This window comes from Bos mutus, chromosome 25, assembly GCF_027580195.1.
Source record: "Bos mutus isolate GX-2022 chromosome 25, NWIPB_WYAK_1.1, whole genome shotgun sequence".
In the NCBI taxonomy this organism is placed as follows: domain Eukaryota; kingdom Metazoa; phylum Chordata; class Mammalia; order Artiodactyla; family Bovidae; genus Bos; species Bos mutus.
Window position 1 is genome coordinate 9,139,392 of NC_091641.1, and position 13,011 is coordinate 9,152,402.

At 55.2% G+C, this 13,011-nt stretch overlaps 1 protein-coding gene and 1 non-coding gene across 6 annotated transcripts in view; both read left to right on the forward strand.

Annotated features, from left to right (window-relative positions):
- The window catches only part of GTF2IRD1 (GTF2I repeat domain containing 1), a 125,641-nt gene that overhangs the window by 72,236 nt on the left and 40,394 nt on the right, over positions 1 to 13,011 (forward strand). For 4 of the 5 annotated variants that reach the window (XM_070362258.1, XM_070362255.1, XM_070362257.1 and 1 more), the window contains 8 exons: positions 1,813 to 1,860; positions 2,986 to 3,051; positions 4,113 to 4,296; positions 7,720 to 7,769; positions 7,984 to 8,040; positions 9,732 to 9,815; positions 11,301 to 11,484; positions 12,204 to 12,232. In XM_070362258.1, the coding sequence (XP_070218359.1) occupies positions 1,813 to 1,860; positions 2,986 to 3,051; positions 4,113 to 4,296; positions 7,720 to 7,769; positions 7,984 to 8,040; positions 9,732 to 9,815; positions 11,301 to 11,484; positions 12,204 to 12,232 (702 nt within the window). The remainder of the gene's footprint in view (positions 1 to 1,812; positions 1,861 to 2,985; positions 3,052 to 4,112; positions 4,297 to 7,719; positions 7,770 to 7,983; positions 8,041 to 9,731; positions 9,816 to 11,300; positions 11,485 to 12,203; positions 12,233 to 13,011) is intronic. The other variant, XM_070362256.1, reaches the window with a different exon arrangement.
- On the forward strand, positions 6,463 to 6,535 carry TRNAG-GCC (transfer RNA glycine (anticodon GCC)). Its single transcript has one exon. It is a non-coding gene; the product is annotated as a tRNA-Gly (tRNA).

Sequence of the window (13,011 nt, forward strand, 5' to 3'; positions counted from 1 at the left end):
AGCAAGATTATGCAGACTGCAGATCCCTGGGGAGGAATGGTCCATCCGTCCAAGAAGGATGTTCCCCATGGCCTTGACAGACTGGAACACTGCGCTGAAACGCACAGGAGAAAGTCACAACCCCAGGATGTGTGTTGTGGGTTGCGTTCGCTGGGGACCAGTCTCTGAGATGGAGCCTAGCGTGTGGGGTGTTTTTTAGGGGCTGCCCTGGGGATCAGCACCTGGGTAAGGCTGGGGACAGAAGCAGGGGAGGGGACAAGGGAGAAGACAGGAAGCGGGGAGCTGTGTGTGGAGCTGGGGGCTGGGCTGGTGATCCGCCTGGTCACCCTCCATCACTGTTTCCAGGAATTGATGTCATCTTGGAACTGCCTGTCTAGGCGGAGTCAGGTGGGCCCAGCATCCACTGCCCACAACGTACCTGTTTCCCTGATGAAAGTTTAGTCCTAAAGCTCTGGCCCTTTTAAAATCAGGGGCTGAGCAGAAATGAAACCTTCCAGAACCTTCAGGGTTGAGCCCCAAGGCTCCAGCTCGTCTGGTGATCTGAAAAGCAGGCTCCCTTTTTCCCGCACCAAGAGAATGGGGCCTTGACCACGTCATGGGAGCTCTCCCTGTCACGGGAGTCCCTGCGTCCCTTCTCATCGAGCATCCTCTCCACCAGCTGGCCGAGAGCAGACCCGGGCTCCACCTGCTCCACCCCTCCTCCTCGGCCCAGCCTTGTGGGCTGAAAAGGGGCCGTCCAAGGGTTGGCTCCACGTGGGACAGCACCTGGCAACACAGGGCAAGCTTCCTAAGCCGCGGTTCCCTTCCAGTTGTTTCAAGCGTTGAAAATCCCTGTGCCTTCCTGCAGTGCTGGCACCAAAGAGTCGCTGCTGATGAAGGTCCTGCCCCGGCACCCGACTCCTGTCTGCACTTGTATCTCATCTTGCTGCCAAAATCTGTCGTTCTCTTGAGTTTGCAGCCATCCTTCCCACAGGCACAGCTCCCCTCTCCCTGCCTGTGTCCCTCTCCTTCCTGGACACTTGGATCCGACCCATGTATTCCTCTCCCCGGTGCCCCCCAAGGCCAGTCTCCCCCATCCCGCTTACAGCCTAAGCCCTAACCTCCCGTGTTTTTCCCTGTGCCGTGTCTTTGCTGCCAGTTGGACCCACATCTGGGGACAAGGTTGAGTCCTTGCCAGGGCCAAGTCACCTTGTCAGAGGCCCCGGAACCTTATGACCTTAGATAGGTTCACATCCCCATCCCCTTATCCGTCTCCATTTTTAAGATTTTTTTTTATTTGTATACAGATCATTTTAAAACTTTATTGAACTTGTTATAATATTGCTACTGTTTTATGTTTTGGATTTTTGGCCATGAGCCGTGTGGGCGTGCTGATCCAGGATCGAACCCACAACCCCTGCATTGGAAGGCAAAGTCTTAACCACTGGACCCCCAGGGAAGTCCTGTGCCTCTGTCTGTCTTTATGGCGTCACTGCCATCTGACATCACGTGCTGTGTCTGGCGTCACGCCAGGAGGACAGGCGTTGTCTTGTTGCTGTGTTTCCTCTGTTCCTGGAGCAGAGCCTGGAGGCAGTGGAAGGAAGGATGGGGTGGCGTGGGGCTGGTCTCCAGGCCACGCATCCCAAAGGTGTCAGGTCTCGAAAGCTCACGTGGAGGCGAGGGTGGGTGCTTGTACAAAACTGGGGTCCCTGATCCCGTCTCGGGGTCACTGTGCCGTGCTCCGGTCTTGGCCTGCACTCCCTGCCTGTCCGACCTCACTTTGGAGGTGCAGAGATGGTGAATGTGGCTGCATGGCTCCCTCTTCTCTTTCAGACAAAGGCGCCGGCGAGGACCCTCGGCCCGAGGAAAGGCCAGTGGAGGGTGAGGCACTGTCCGCTTCCCACTTCTCTCTCCCTCCCTACCCAGGCCTCCTCCCCTCCCCTGTCCCACAGCTCCCTTTTGTCTCTCTCCAGACACCGGGTTTGGGAGTGGGTGTCCTATAGGCTACTTGAATTGGGAGGTTTATAGACCTGTTTTCTAGAACTAGGAGGTACGTGGTCAGAGGTAGGAGCAGCTGTTCCTGGTAAGAGAAATTGTAAGACTTTCTTATTTTGTTTTATATACACCCTACTTCTTTCCAGAAAACTTTTAAGGCTGAGGTCTGAGCTTAGTCTTCCTGAACAAGTCGAACTGAGGCCTGAAAGCACAAAATTGGCTTTGGGTCCAGTAGACATGTTCAGTCTCAGGAACATGGCTCATTCCCAGCTTGCAAAGAGTGGGAGTAGGACAGGCAGGGAGGTCAAGGTGAGGATGGGGCTGTGTCTGCCCCTGGAATGGAATGAGTGGGTGTCAGAGGAGGGGAGTGTCTCTTTCCCAATCCCAAAAGTGGGGAGTGTAACTCTGAAATTTTAACAGATGTCTACTGCCATCTGGTGGCAGCACACTCAATTTGCAGGCTTAGTATACACACACTAGTTAAGTCACTGTGCTTGACTAGACTTTCCCGGTGGCTCAGTGGTAAAGAATCCACCTGCCAATGCAGGAGATGCAGGTTCAATCCCTGGGTCAGGAAGGTCCCCTGGAGAGGAAATGGCAACCCACTTCAGTATTCTTGCCTGAAACATCCCATGGACAGAGGAACCTGGTGGGCTACAGCCCAGGGGGTTACAAAGAGTTGGACATTACTGAGCACACATACATACATACATAAGTCACTGTGCTGGTCGAGAGTGACATTCACATAGAAAGTCCCATAGTCATCCTTAGGCCTCAGAACCTTCCATTCAGGCCTGGTGATGCCCTAGACCCGATTTCGCAAGCAGGAACTGTGGACCTGTCTGCAGAGAGGCCACTTCTGAGGAAAGAGGTTATCTGCCATCACCACCCTTCCCCTTTCCAAGGTCTCAGCGTAGAGCATCCTTGGTGCCAGCAGAGCTGGGACACGAGCTGAGAAGCAGGGTCCTGCTGCCGCTGGGGAGGCTCAGCAAACTGCCCTTTGCCTTCCAGACAGTCACGGCGATGTGATCCGGCCTCTGCGGAAGCAGGTGGAGCTGCTTTTCAACACGCGATACGGTGAGCAAGGAGCCGGGCAGGGTTGGGGGTATCTGGGTGTCCCTCCAGCTGCCCTGTTATCAGAGGGACTGACCCCCCCGGCCCCCGGCCCAGCTGCTCCCTGAACAGGGAGGAGCCGGGGGGGCTGGGGCACTGTAGGGGCTGCTGCCCAGCCCCCTCCTCAGCTCCAGACATCCCACCTGGGGAGACTGAGGCACTGCTGGAGAACCCCACCCTCTGAAACACAGCACTGCTGTCTCCTCCATCAACACACTCACACTCATGGTCTGCCTTAGCCTCAGTTGGGAGAGGCCGCTGTGTCAGCTGTAACTGCCCCTCTGTCCCCCACAGACACCCTCATTCAGGGTCCTCAGGAGGATGCACGCATGGCAAGATCTTTCCTACTAGAAAGGCAGGGGAGAAGCCTACTCTTCATTCAGCCTCTGTGGTTGGCCAGGCGCTGGCAAGGTGCTTCACACACCTTCTCCCATCCCGTCTCACAAAAATCCCTGTGTCCTAATACCCATTTTACAGATGAGGGAAATCGAGGCCTGGGGAAGTGCCATGGCTTGTCTGAGGCCCCCCGACTAGTAAGTGGTAGTGCCTGGCCTGGGCCTCAGATCTCTCCAGTTCACGAGGCATGGTGTTGGGCCACACAGGGGGTTGGGGTTATTTATGGTGGCAGAGGGACCTTCCAGAGGGCCTTTCTGGCAGCACGGGGACGAGTGGACTTGGGTGGAGCCGATACCAGGTTTCACCAGCTGTCGGTGGTTTCTCCTGCGCTGCCAGGGCATGAGGGCGTGGACTGAACGTAAGATTGAGGGTCCCGCTGACTTGGATTCCCATCCCCGGGACCTGAGGGATCCTGGGACCTGAGACAAATCACATCCCCTCTGGGCTCTGGGCTGCTTACCCACAAGACTGAGGCTGACAGTACTTAACCTCTCAGGAGGGTCAGGAAGGTTCAGCTGAGGGCTAAGTTTCAAAAGGGCTCCGGCCCCCCCATGCAGACATGGGAGGTGGGAATCGAGGCTCGTGGCCCCGTAGATCTGGATGGCCCTACAGCAGCCGTATCTCTGCAGCCAAGGCCATTGGCATCTCGGAGCCTGTCAAGGTGCCCTACTCCAAGTTCCTGATGTACCCAGAGGAGCTGTTTGTGGTGGGGCTGCCTGAAGGCATCTCCCTCCGCAGGCCCAACTGCTTTGGGATCGCCAAGCTCCGGAAGATCCTGGAAGCCAGCAACAGCATCCAGTTTGTCATCAAGAGGTAAGGCCCAGCAGGGTCCACAGGAGCCACTTCAGGCTTACCCAGCACCAAGGAGAAGTGCCAAGTAGCTGTTTTCCTCTTTAGATTGGGGAAGGCGTTTTTTTTGTTTGTTTGTTTGTTTTGATGATAGGGCACTAGATGAAGTTTGGCCTCAATCGTGCAGGTACAAGTTTGCCCAGCCCCAGCCGAGGCCTGAAGGACCTAAAGCAACCAGATTGATGCCTCTCAGTCCCCAAGAGAGCAGTCCCCAGCTTGCCTGGATGTAAGACAGGAATACGCCTACTGGCTCATTCTGAGCATCCTCTGGGGGTTGGAGGCATCAGAACTGACAATACCCCATTTTCCCTGGATTGGAAAATCGGGCATTGGCATTTCAGGTGTCTTCTCTTTCCTCAAGCATCTAGTTTTCATCAGCGAGGACCCAAGGAGCTCCATTGTATCCAGCCTGTGTGCCCAACTGAGATATAAAGTCCCTCTGGAGGAGATGGAGGCAGCTATTGAATTTTTAAAAGAGGAGGGAGGGCCTGGGGGTGACCTGTTTCGCTCTTCTCTGTGTTCCTGGGATGTCTTGTAAACTTAGGTTTGGTTTGGTTGAAAGTAACAAGAAAGGGGATATTTAAAGGTTTGCTCTGCCCATGGGAGTAGATGGCCCCCAAATTGGGAGACTCGGGGTGTCCTTCACGCCTAGAGTGGCAGGTTGGCATTGGGGTGCAGGGCAGGGAGCTCTTGTGGAGCCTGGCTTGCATCAGATTAAGCAGGGAGGGTGGTATTCCAGGTACAGATAGTGGATACGTGATTCTTTCCTTCCACAAATGTACCTTGAGTGCCCACCATGTGCCAGCAGTGATGCATCAGTGAATGCCACTGAGTCCTGCTGTTGAGTTGGCTGACCTCATCAAATAAAATCCCAATATAATATCAGGTAGAGATAAATGCTGTAACGCAGGTTAAAGGGGCAGAGAGGGGCAGGAGGAACCTCTCGATGGAAGGGACATCAGAGCAGAGACCTAATGATGCAAGCCTTGCAGATATCTGGTGGAAGAGCACTGAAGCAGTGGGAATGACAGGTGCCAAGGCCCTGAGGCAGGGACATGCTTGTGCCTCTCAAGTCTAGCAAGGTGCCAGTGTAACTGGTGCGGATTGAGCCAGAGAAGAGTGTGAGTGGCGAGACACAAAAGGTAGAAGGAGCTGGATTATACAGGGTCTTGGGCTGGCGTAAAGGGTTTGGATTTTATTTCACATGTAATGAGAACTCACTGGACGGTTTTGAGAAGGGTGGGACCGGTAAGGAGGCTGTACCTGGCCCTGAAGACACAGTGGCATCTTGGACTCAGTAAAGGTGCGGTGGCGAGAAGTCATCAGATTCAGGCAATGTTTTGAAGATGGAGCTGGTAGAATTTGCCAATGTATACGATGTGGGTGTGAGAGGAAGAGGGGCTGAATGACTGAAGGTTGGGGACTGAGCAGCTAGGATGATGGTGATGCCATTTTCCAAGATGCCGATGATGAGGTTGGAGGTCAAAGTCAAGAGCTGAGGGACTTTCCCTGCAGTCCAGTGGTTGAGACTCCACACTTCTGATGCAGGGGGCACCAGTTTGATCACTGGTCTGGGAACTAAGATTCCATATGCTGCACAGTATGGCCAAAACATTAAAAAAAAAAAACAATGTAAGAGTTGGCTCTGACTTTTGTTATGTTTGCGGTGTGGGGGAACCTTGCAGAGAGAGATGGCAGGTGCATTACGGGGCTCAGACACAAGGGAGCGGTCGGGGGGCAGACAGAACGTGGGAAGCTGTCAGCATCCAGGAGGAACATAACACGTGGGGGCCACTGGCCTCATCCATCTCCTCAGACTGAGAACTGGAAGTACTTGGGTGGCTCCCAGACTCGTGGTTCTGAGTCTGGCTCTTCCTGTTCCTCCCCTTGACCTTGGGCAGGCTGCTCAGGTGTCAGGTGGGGCACACTGTACCATTTATAGGGTGGCCCTGAAGGTCAAGGCTTAGCAAAGGGCTTGTCACACTCAATCAAGATGGTTTGGAGTTCTTTGTGGTTTTTTTAGTATCAGGTTTATTGAAGTTTAATGTTACCCTTTTTAAATGTGCAGCTCTTTGATTTTTGGCGAGCTCGTACAGTCACATGACTACGTTCAAAATACAAAGCAGGACTTCCCTGGTGGTCCAGTGGTTAAGACTCTGTGCTGCCAACACAGAGGGCGCAGGTTCAAGCCCTGCTTGGGAAACTAAGATCCCACATGCTCTGTGGCATAAGCAAAAGATTTAAAAAACAAATACAAAATTTCAAAAAGATACAGAAGCTTCCCTTGTGCCCCTTTGCTGGCTACCCCAGCTCCCGGCAACCATTGATCAGTTTTCTGTCATTTTGCCTTTTCCAGAATGTCATATAAATGGCATCATGCACTGTGCATCTCACTGGGTCTGACTTCTTTCACTTGGCTTTTGAGACTCATCCATGTGGTTGCCAGTATCAGGAGTTCATTTCTTAAAATAAATGTATATATATACACCAGATTTTTAAATGAATTTAAGTAATCCCAGTTTCCTGAATGCCAAGCGGAAAAAATAATTCAAGTAGAAAAGAGTGATTAACTGTCCAGTGGGACCTTTGGGATGTTAAGATTAAGGACTAGTTGGGGTGATTGTAGGAGATAATTGGAAGAGAGAGATTGAGCACTTGAATATATTTATTTTATTTTGGTATTCCTCCTTTTAAAAAGTTAGCTAAAAATACTATTGAGAATATTAGTAAAAAAAAAAAAGCCACTTCTTACTAATTTTACTTTTAAAAAGGGTACATTTTTTTTTTTTTTTAAAGGGTACATTTTGGATGGAGATGTAAATGTTCTGAAATTAGCTTCCCCGATGGTGCTCGTGGTAAAGAAACCCCCTGCCAATGCAGGAGACCTAAGAGATGTGGGTTCAGTCCCTGGGTCGGGAAGATCCCCTGGAGAAGGAGATGGCAATCCACTCCAGTATTCTTGCCTGGAAAAAACCGTAGACTCCAGAGGAGCCTGGTGGGCTAGTCCATGGGGTCACAAGGAGTCGGACAGGACTGAAGCGACTTAGCATGCACCCAAGCATGGCTGCATGAACAACTTCGTTGAATATACTAAAACCTGGGACTTCCAGTGGTCCCCTGGTTAAGACTCTGAACTTCCCATGCAGGGGGCACGGGTTCAACTCCTGGTTGGGGAACCAAGATCTCGCTCCTGGCTGGATCCTCACAGCTGCCGGATCTCACACCCCCAGATCTGTCGGCAGGACCCTGCCTGGGGCACGGGGACCCCAGACCTGGACTGTCCGGAATCAGGAGGGCCCATCGCACAGATGTACAGACTGAGGCCCAGAGGGCAGAGCTGGGGAGGCCTCGAGGGGCCTTAGTGATAGCCCCTCTTGTGTTTTGCAGGCCTGAGCTGCTCACAGAAGGAGTCAAAGAGCCCCTCTCGGACAGCCAAGGTACCCTGCCCAGGGTCACGGGCTGGGCTTGGGAAGGGTCCCAGGCGTCTGCCACCGCCCCTCCTCCTGCTTCCTCCTTCCTGGTTCCGTCTCCCCTGGCATTCCCCCACCACCCTCCCCACCAAGTTTGTCCCCACCAGATGCCAACCTCTGTCCCGGGTCCCAGGAGCTACCCGCTCACCCTGGCTTCTCTCCCCTCCCCCAACGCCCCCAGAGAGGGATTCCGGGGACCCTCTTGTGGACGAGAGCCTGAAGAGACAGGGCTTTCAAGGTAAGGTTGCAGCTCAGGATGGGGTCCCCTGTCCCAGTGCCATGACCTTGACCTGGCCTTGGAGGGCCAGGCTGGGGGTGGGAGGGGCTGGCTGCCAACCTCAGGGCCCCCCGAGGAGGGTGGTCTAAGCCATGTGGGCAGGCAGCCAAGCAGGGCTGTAGTGTGTTAGCTCTAGGGAGAATCTCCGCCAGGCATCTAGGGGTTCAGGGGACAGTGGGGTGTGGGGTGAAGGAGCCACTCGCTGTCAGTCTGGGGAGGCAGCTGACCTGCCCGCTTCGTGTCAGGCAGCCGGCCATGCTTCTTCGTGCTTTGAAATCAGAGGAGAGGAGTTGCCGAGGGCAAGGAGGATTCTCCTGAAAGGGAGGACTGTGGCCAGGCCGAGGAGGGGTGGAAGGACGTGAGTGTGGAGGGAGAGGGGTGGAGGATGGGGCAAAGCCTGAGCTCAGGGCTGAAGGGGGGACCCTGGGTAAGAAACAGAGGGCCAGGGAGGTGCTGTCCCATCCCTCCCGATGGTGGGGGCTGGTAGGACTGCTCTGCCTTTTGGTTGAGATCAGATCATTGGGCTGCCCAGGTGGCTCAGTGGTAAAGACTGCCTGTCAACGCAGTGGACGCAGCTTCGCTCTCTGGTCAGGAAGATCCCCTGGAGGAGGAAACGGCAACCCACTCCAGTTTTCTTGCCTGGGAGATCCCATGGACAGAGGAGCCTGGTGGGCTACGTACAGTCCACAGGGTCTCAAAGAGTTGAACGTGACTGAGCATGCGTGTGTGTGTGCGTAGCATCAGTGGGGGCTGCCGTGACTGAGAGCAGCTGTCCACGTGCACGTCAGAGCAGCTCTGGACAGTGGCTAGAAGTCCCGCAGGGTGGGTCTTCCCCAGGTGGGCCCTGCGACTCTAAGGAGAAAGTGAGGTCAGCCAGACCAGAGACAAGAAGGGCCAGCCCCTGGGGGTGGAGGAGCATGGGGTCCTGGGTCCCAGATCCCAGAAGGGCACCTGCTTAGCACCAAGCCTCTCACTCCTCCCCAGGCCAGAACTTTCTATGATGGGAGAGTCGAGTCTCTCACCTTACCCCGTGGCTGTTCATACTCGGCCCTTTTAGCAAACTGGGGTCCAACTACCCAGAGACCCATCCCCTCCCTCCAGCCTCCCCCCACCTCTCTTTGCCCACAAGGCAGTGTCAGGCTCTAATGTCCCCCAACATCCGGGGGCCTCATGGCAGGTGGACTCATGGGCTTCTTAGCAAACACCCTCTGGGTGAGTGAGCGAGTGACCGTGGGAACTGCCAGGCTGGCTCCCTGGCTCCACGGGGTCGTGGTCAGTGACCTCAGCTCCCTGCTTAGCCTCCCGCCTCCCTGCTGACCCTGACCGAGGCCCCGTTCCACTCTTCGTGATGCAGGGCTGCTCCCTTTCGTGGGGTCTCGCCCCTCCAGGTCTGGCTATTGGTGTGGTTTTCGAATGTCAACAATTAACTTAATTTCCAACTCATTGCTGTCGTCGCAACAGTGTGAGTCCTTCCGGAGCAAACACACGTCCCCGTCAAGATGTTAGTGCTGGAGTTCTCCGAGGGGCCCCTCCAAGGAGCTGATAATTGCCCGAGAAGGAGTTCCCCATAATTAGAAAATCATATTCTGTGAAAGTCATCAAGTGCCTTTTCATTTAACAGCCCAAATCCGTAATTGTTTTTCACTTGGCAGAAAATTATGACGCCAGACTCTCACGGATCGACATTGCCAACACACTGAGGGAGCAAGTTCAGGATCTGTTCAATAAGAAATATGGTGAGCCCCAGGGCGCCCCGGCCGGAAGGGAAGAGAGGTGGGGCCATGGTCTCCTCTGGGAAGACCACTCAACCCACATGCAAACATTTCTTGAGCACTGGGACTTCCCTGGTGATCCAGTGGTTAAGACTCCACACTTCCAATGCAGGGGCTGCAGGTTCAATCCCTGGTCAGGGAACTAAGACCACACATGCCACGGATGTAGCCAAAAAACATTACTGCTGCTGCTACTACTACTACTAATAAAACCACTGGATTATTTAAGATGGTAAATGTTATGATATGTGAATTATGTCTCAGTAACACTGAACAGACAAGCTGAAGCAAAGGCACAAACCAGGGGTGACATGAAGACTCAGCAGTTCTATACTTAATGAATGTGGGGCTCTGAGTTTCCTAGGAGCCAGAGCAAAAAGGGAAATGAGACCAGTTATACCATTCTGATGCAAAGAGCTGACTCATTTGAAAAGACCCTGATGCTGGGAAAGATTGAGAGCAGGAGGAGAAGGGGACGACAGGGGATGAGATGGTTGAATGGCATCACCGACTCAATGGACATGGGTTTGGGTAGACTCTGGGAGTTGGTGATGGACAGGGAGGCCTGGCGTGCTACGGTTCATGGGGTCGCAAAGAGTCAGATGTGACCGAGCGACTGAATTGGAACTGGATACCATTCTCAGTGTCCACGAGATAAAAATTAGTTTATTGCCCAGAAAAAGTTCAGCTGTTTCTCCTTGTCCAAGACGTGGGAGATTTCCGCAGGCTTGTCTTCGTAAGCGGGCTACCCGGGACACTGAGGGGTGTCCAACCCTTGGTCCAGGAGGATGCTTCCGTGGTGCACCCTGCCTAGGCAGGGAGCCATGGATGTTCATGTCAGCCTGACAGTGGGTCAGCAGTGGCCTCAGGACAGCCCCCAGGCTGTCAGCACAGGCCCTGGGATGGACATGCCACTGCTCTCTGCAGAAGGTGGGCAGCAGAAGTGAGGCCAAGCCCCAGATATGGAAAGAAGGCCCTGAGGTCTGAGCCACACCCTGGCTGGCTTCCCTGCTCCCACATTCGGTCTGCCCTCTCTGGCCAGGCCAATCCAGAGCCAGGGTGAGGCGGAACCTCACTGAGGGAGGAGGGTCAAGTGTTGTAGGGAAGGACCAGGTGGGCCCACAAGGTACCATCTGCAAGATGGCTTTCAGATTCTCGAGCTGTGAGGCTGACACGTTAGGAGCAGTCTTCTCCCCAGCAACTATAGCCACACATCCCCCACCTGCTCCTCAGCCCGGCTCAGGCACAGACCCACTCCACAGCCCCCTAGGCCCCCCACTTCCCAGTCCCCTACTGATTGTGCCTGTCTGTAGCGCTACATGGTACCTCCCATTCCCCCATGTACAGGGGTGTATCACACTCATATATGCAGAGCACCCCCAGCTGCTGACAGCACACCAGCCCTGCCTGTGGCTCCCGACAACACTTCTCTGTCCCTCTTGTCCGCAGGGGAGGCCTTGGGTATCAAGTACCCAGTCCAGGTGCCCTACAAGCGGATCAAGAGTAACCCTGGCTCAGTCATCATCGAGGGGCTGCCCCCGGGGATCCCGTTCCGAAAGCCCTGCACCTTTGGCTCCCAGAACCTGGAGAGGATCCTCGCGGTGGCTGACAAGATCAAGTTCACTGTCACCAGGTACTCAGGGAATGGGGGAAGAGAGTGGAGGCAAGGGCCAGGAGGGGCCTCACATCGTGGACCCTTGGCCTGGCCTTCGGGTGATCCTGCCCTTCCGGCGGGACAAGGTGGCTTTCCCAGCACCACCTGGATCCTGGGGGTTGGAGGAGGGGGCCCCGCAGGCCAGCTGGGGTGCACAGAGCCCCAAAGAGATGAGACTAGGTCCCCCGCACCCCCATACACCATAGCAGGGGCAGCCTTCATGGGCCCCGTCTCCCTGCCTTGGTGGCTGCTCACTGCACTCCTGTTCCCCTGGGAGAGAGGCCTTTGTCCCATGTCAGAGGGGAGGAGACCGAGACAAGTGATGTGCATGGCACTGCGGAGCTGGCAGGGCGGCGCCAGCAGGAGACCCTGCTCCACCTGGTACACAGAAGCCCTGCCGACCGTCCCAGCATCCCAGGGTCCCGAGGTCCCGTGCACACAGAGCCCCAGACATCCTGTTAAATGCAGTTTCTGGGGAATTCCCTGGCTGTCTGGGAATTAGGACTCGGTGTTCTCACTGCCAGAGTCCCGGGTTTGATCCCAGGTCAGGGAACTAAGATCCCACAGGCCACACCATGCAGCCCATTTCCCCCCTGAACATTGCAGATACTGGTTTAGCTGGTCCGGGGCAGGCCCCACACATTCCTTGCAAGCTCCCAGGCTCTCGCCTGACACTCCTGTCTCTGTTTCTTTTCCAGGCCTTTCCAAGGACTCATCCCGAAGCCTGGTAAGAGGTGCTGGCTATGGGAGGGCCACTTGGCGTAGAGGGGCAGGGGCGGGCCATGGTGCTAGGGGCAGCGGCCAGAGCAGAGCTCACCATGGAGCGCAGCTTCTGGGGCCCTGGAGCAGGAGCCCCGCCATGTCTGCCCTGGGAAGTGGCCCCGGGGTTGGGGAAGCGGGAAGTAAGGTCAAGTTAGAACCGGGACCCGGTTCCTGCAACGCAGAAAGGGATGGTGGTGGGCCACAGGTGACTTTTAAGCTTCACCCAGCCAGGATTCAGGAGAGAAGGGCCCGGCTGGGTCAGTGACCCCCAACTTCCCCCATGAGGGTCCTTGCTGAGCGGATAAGGTTGATGGCAGGTGGGTTCCTAACTTCAGAGAGAGGAGTGTCTGCGTGGGAACCTGCGAGCTTGGTGGTGAGATGTGGGTAAGCGTTTACCCACTTTGTAAAACGCCTCTCCTGGCCCTTCTCAAGACATCCACTCCCGTCCATCCTCCCCCAGGCTATGTCCTGGCCCTCCCAAACCCTGAATGAGCAGAGGCTGTCCCCGCGCAGGTGACATGATCACCCAATCAGCACCTAGGGATGGCCCAGGCCTCCGAGGAGGTGGCTGCCTGTGCTGAGCCCAGAGCCTTGCTGCCTCTCCTCTCCTACCCAGAGCCACTGGCAGCCCCAGGCCCTTGGGGAGGCTGTGCTGGGAACATAAAGAGCCTGCAGTACAGGAATCTGAGGGCTTCTCGGGTGGCTCAGTGATAAAGAACCCGCCTGCAATGCAGGAGATGTGGG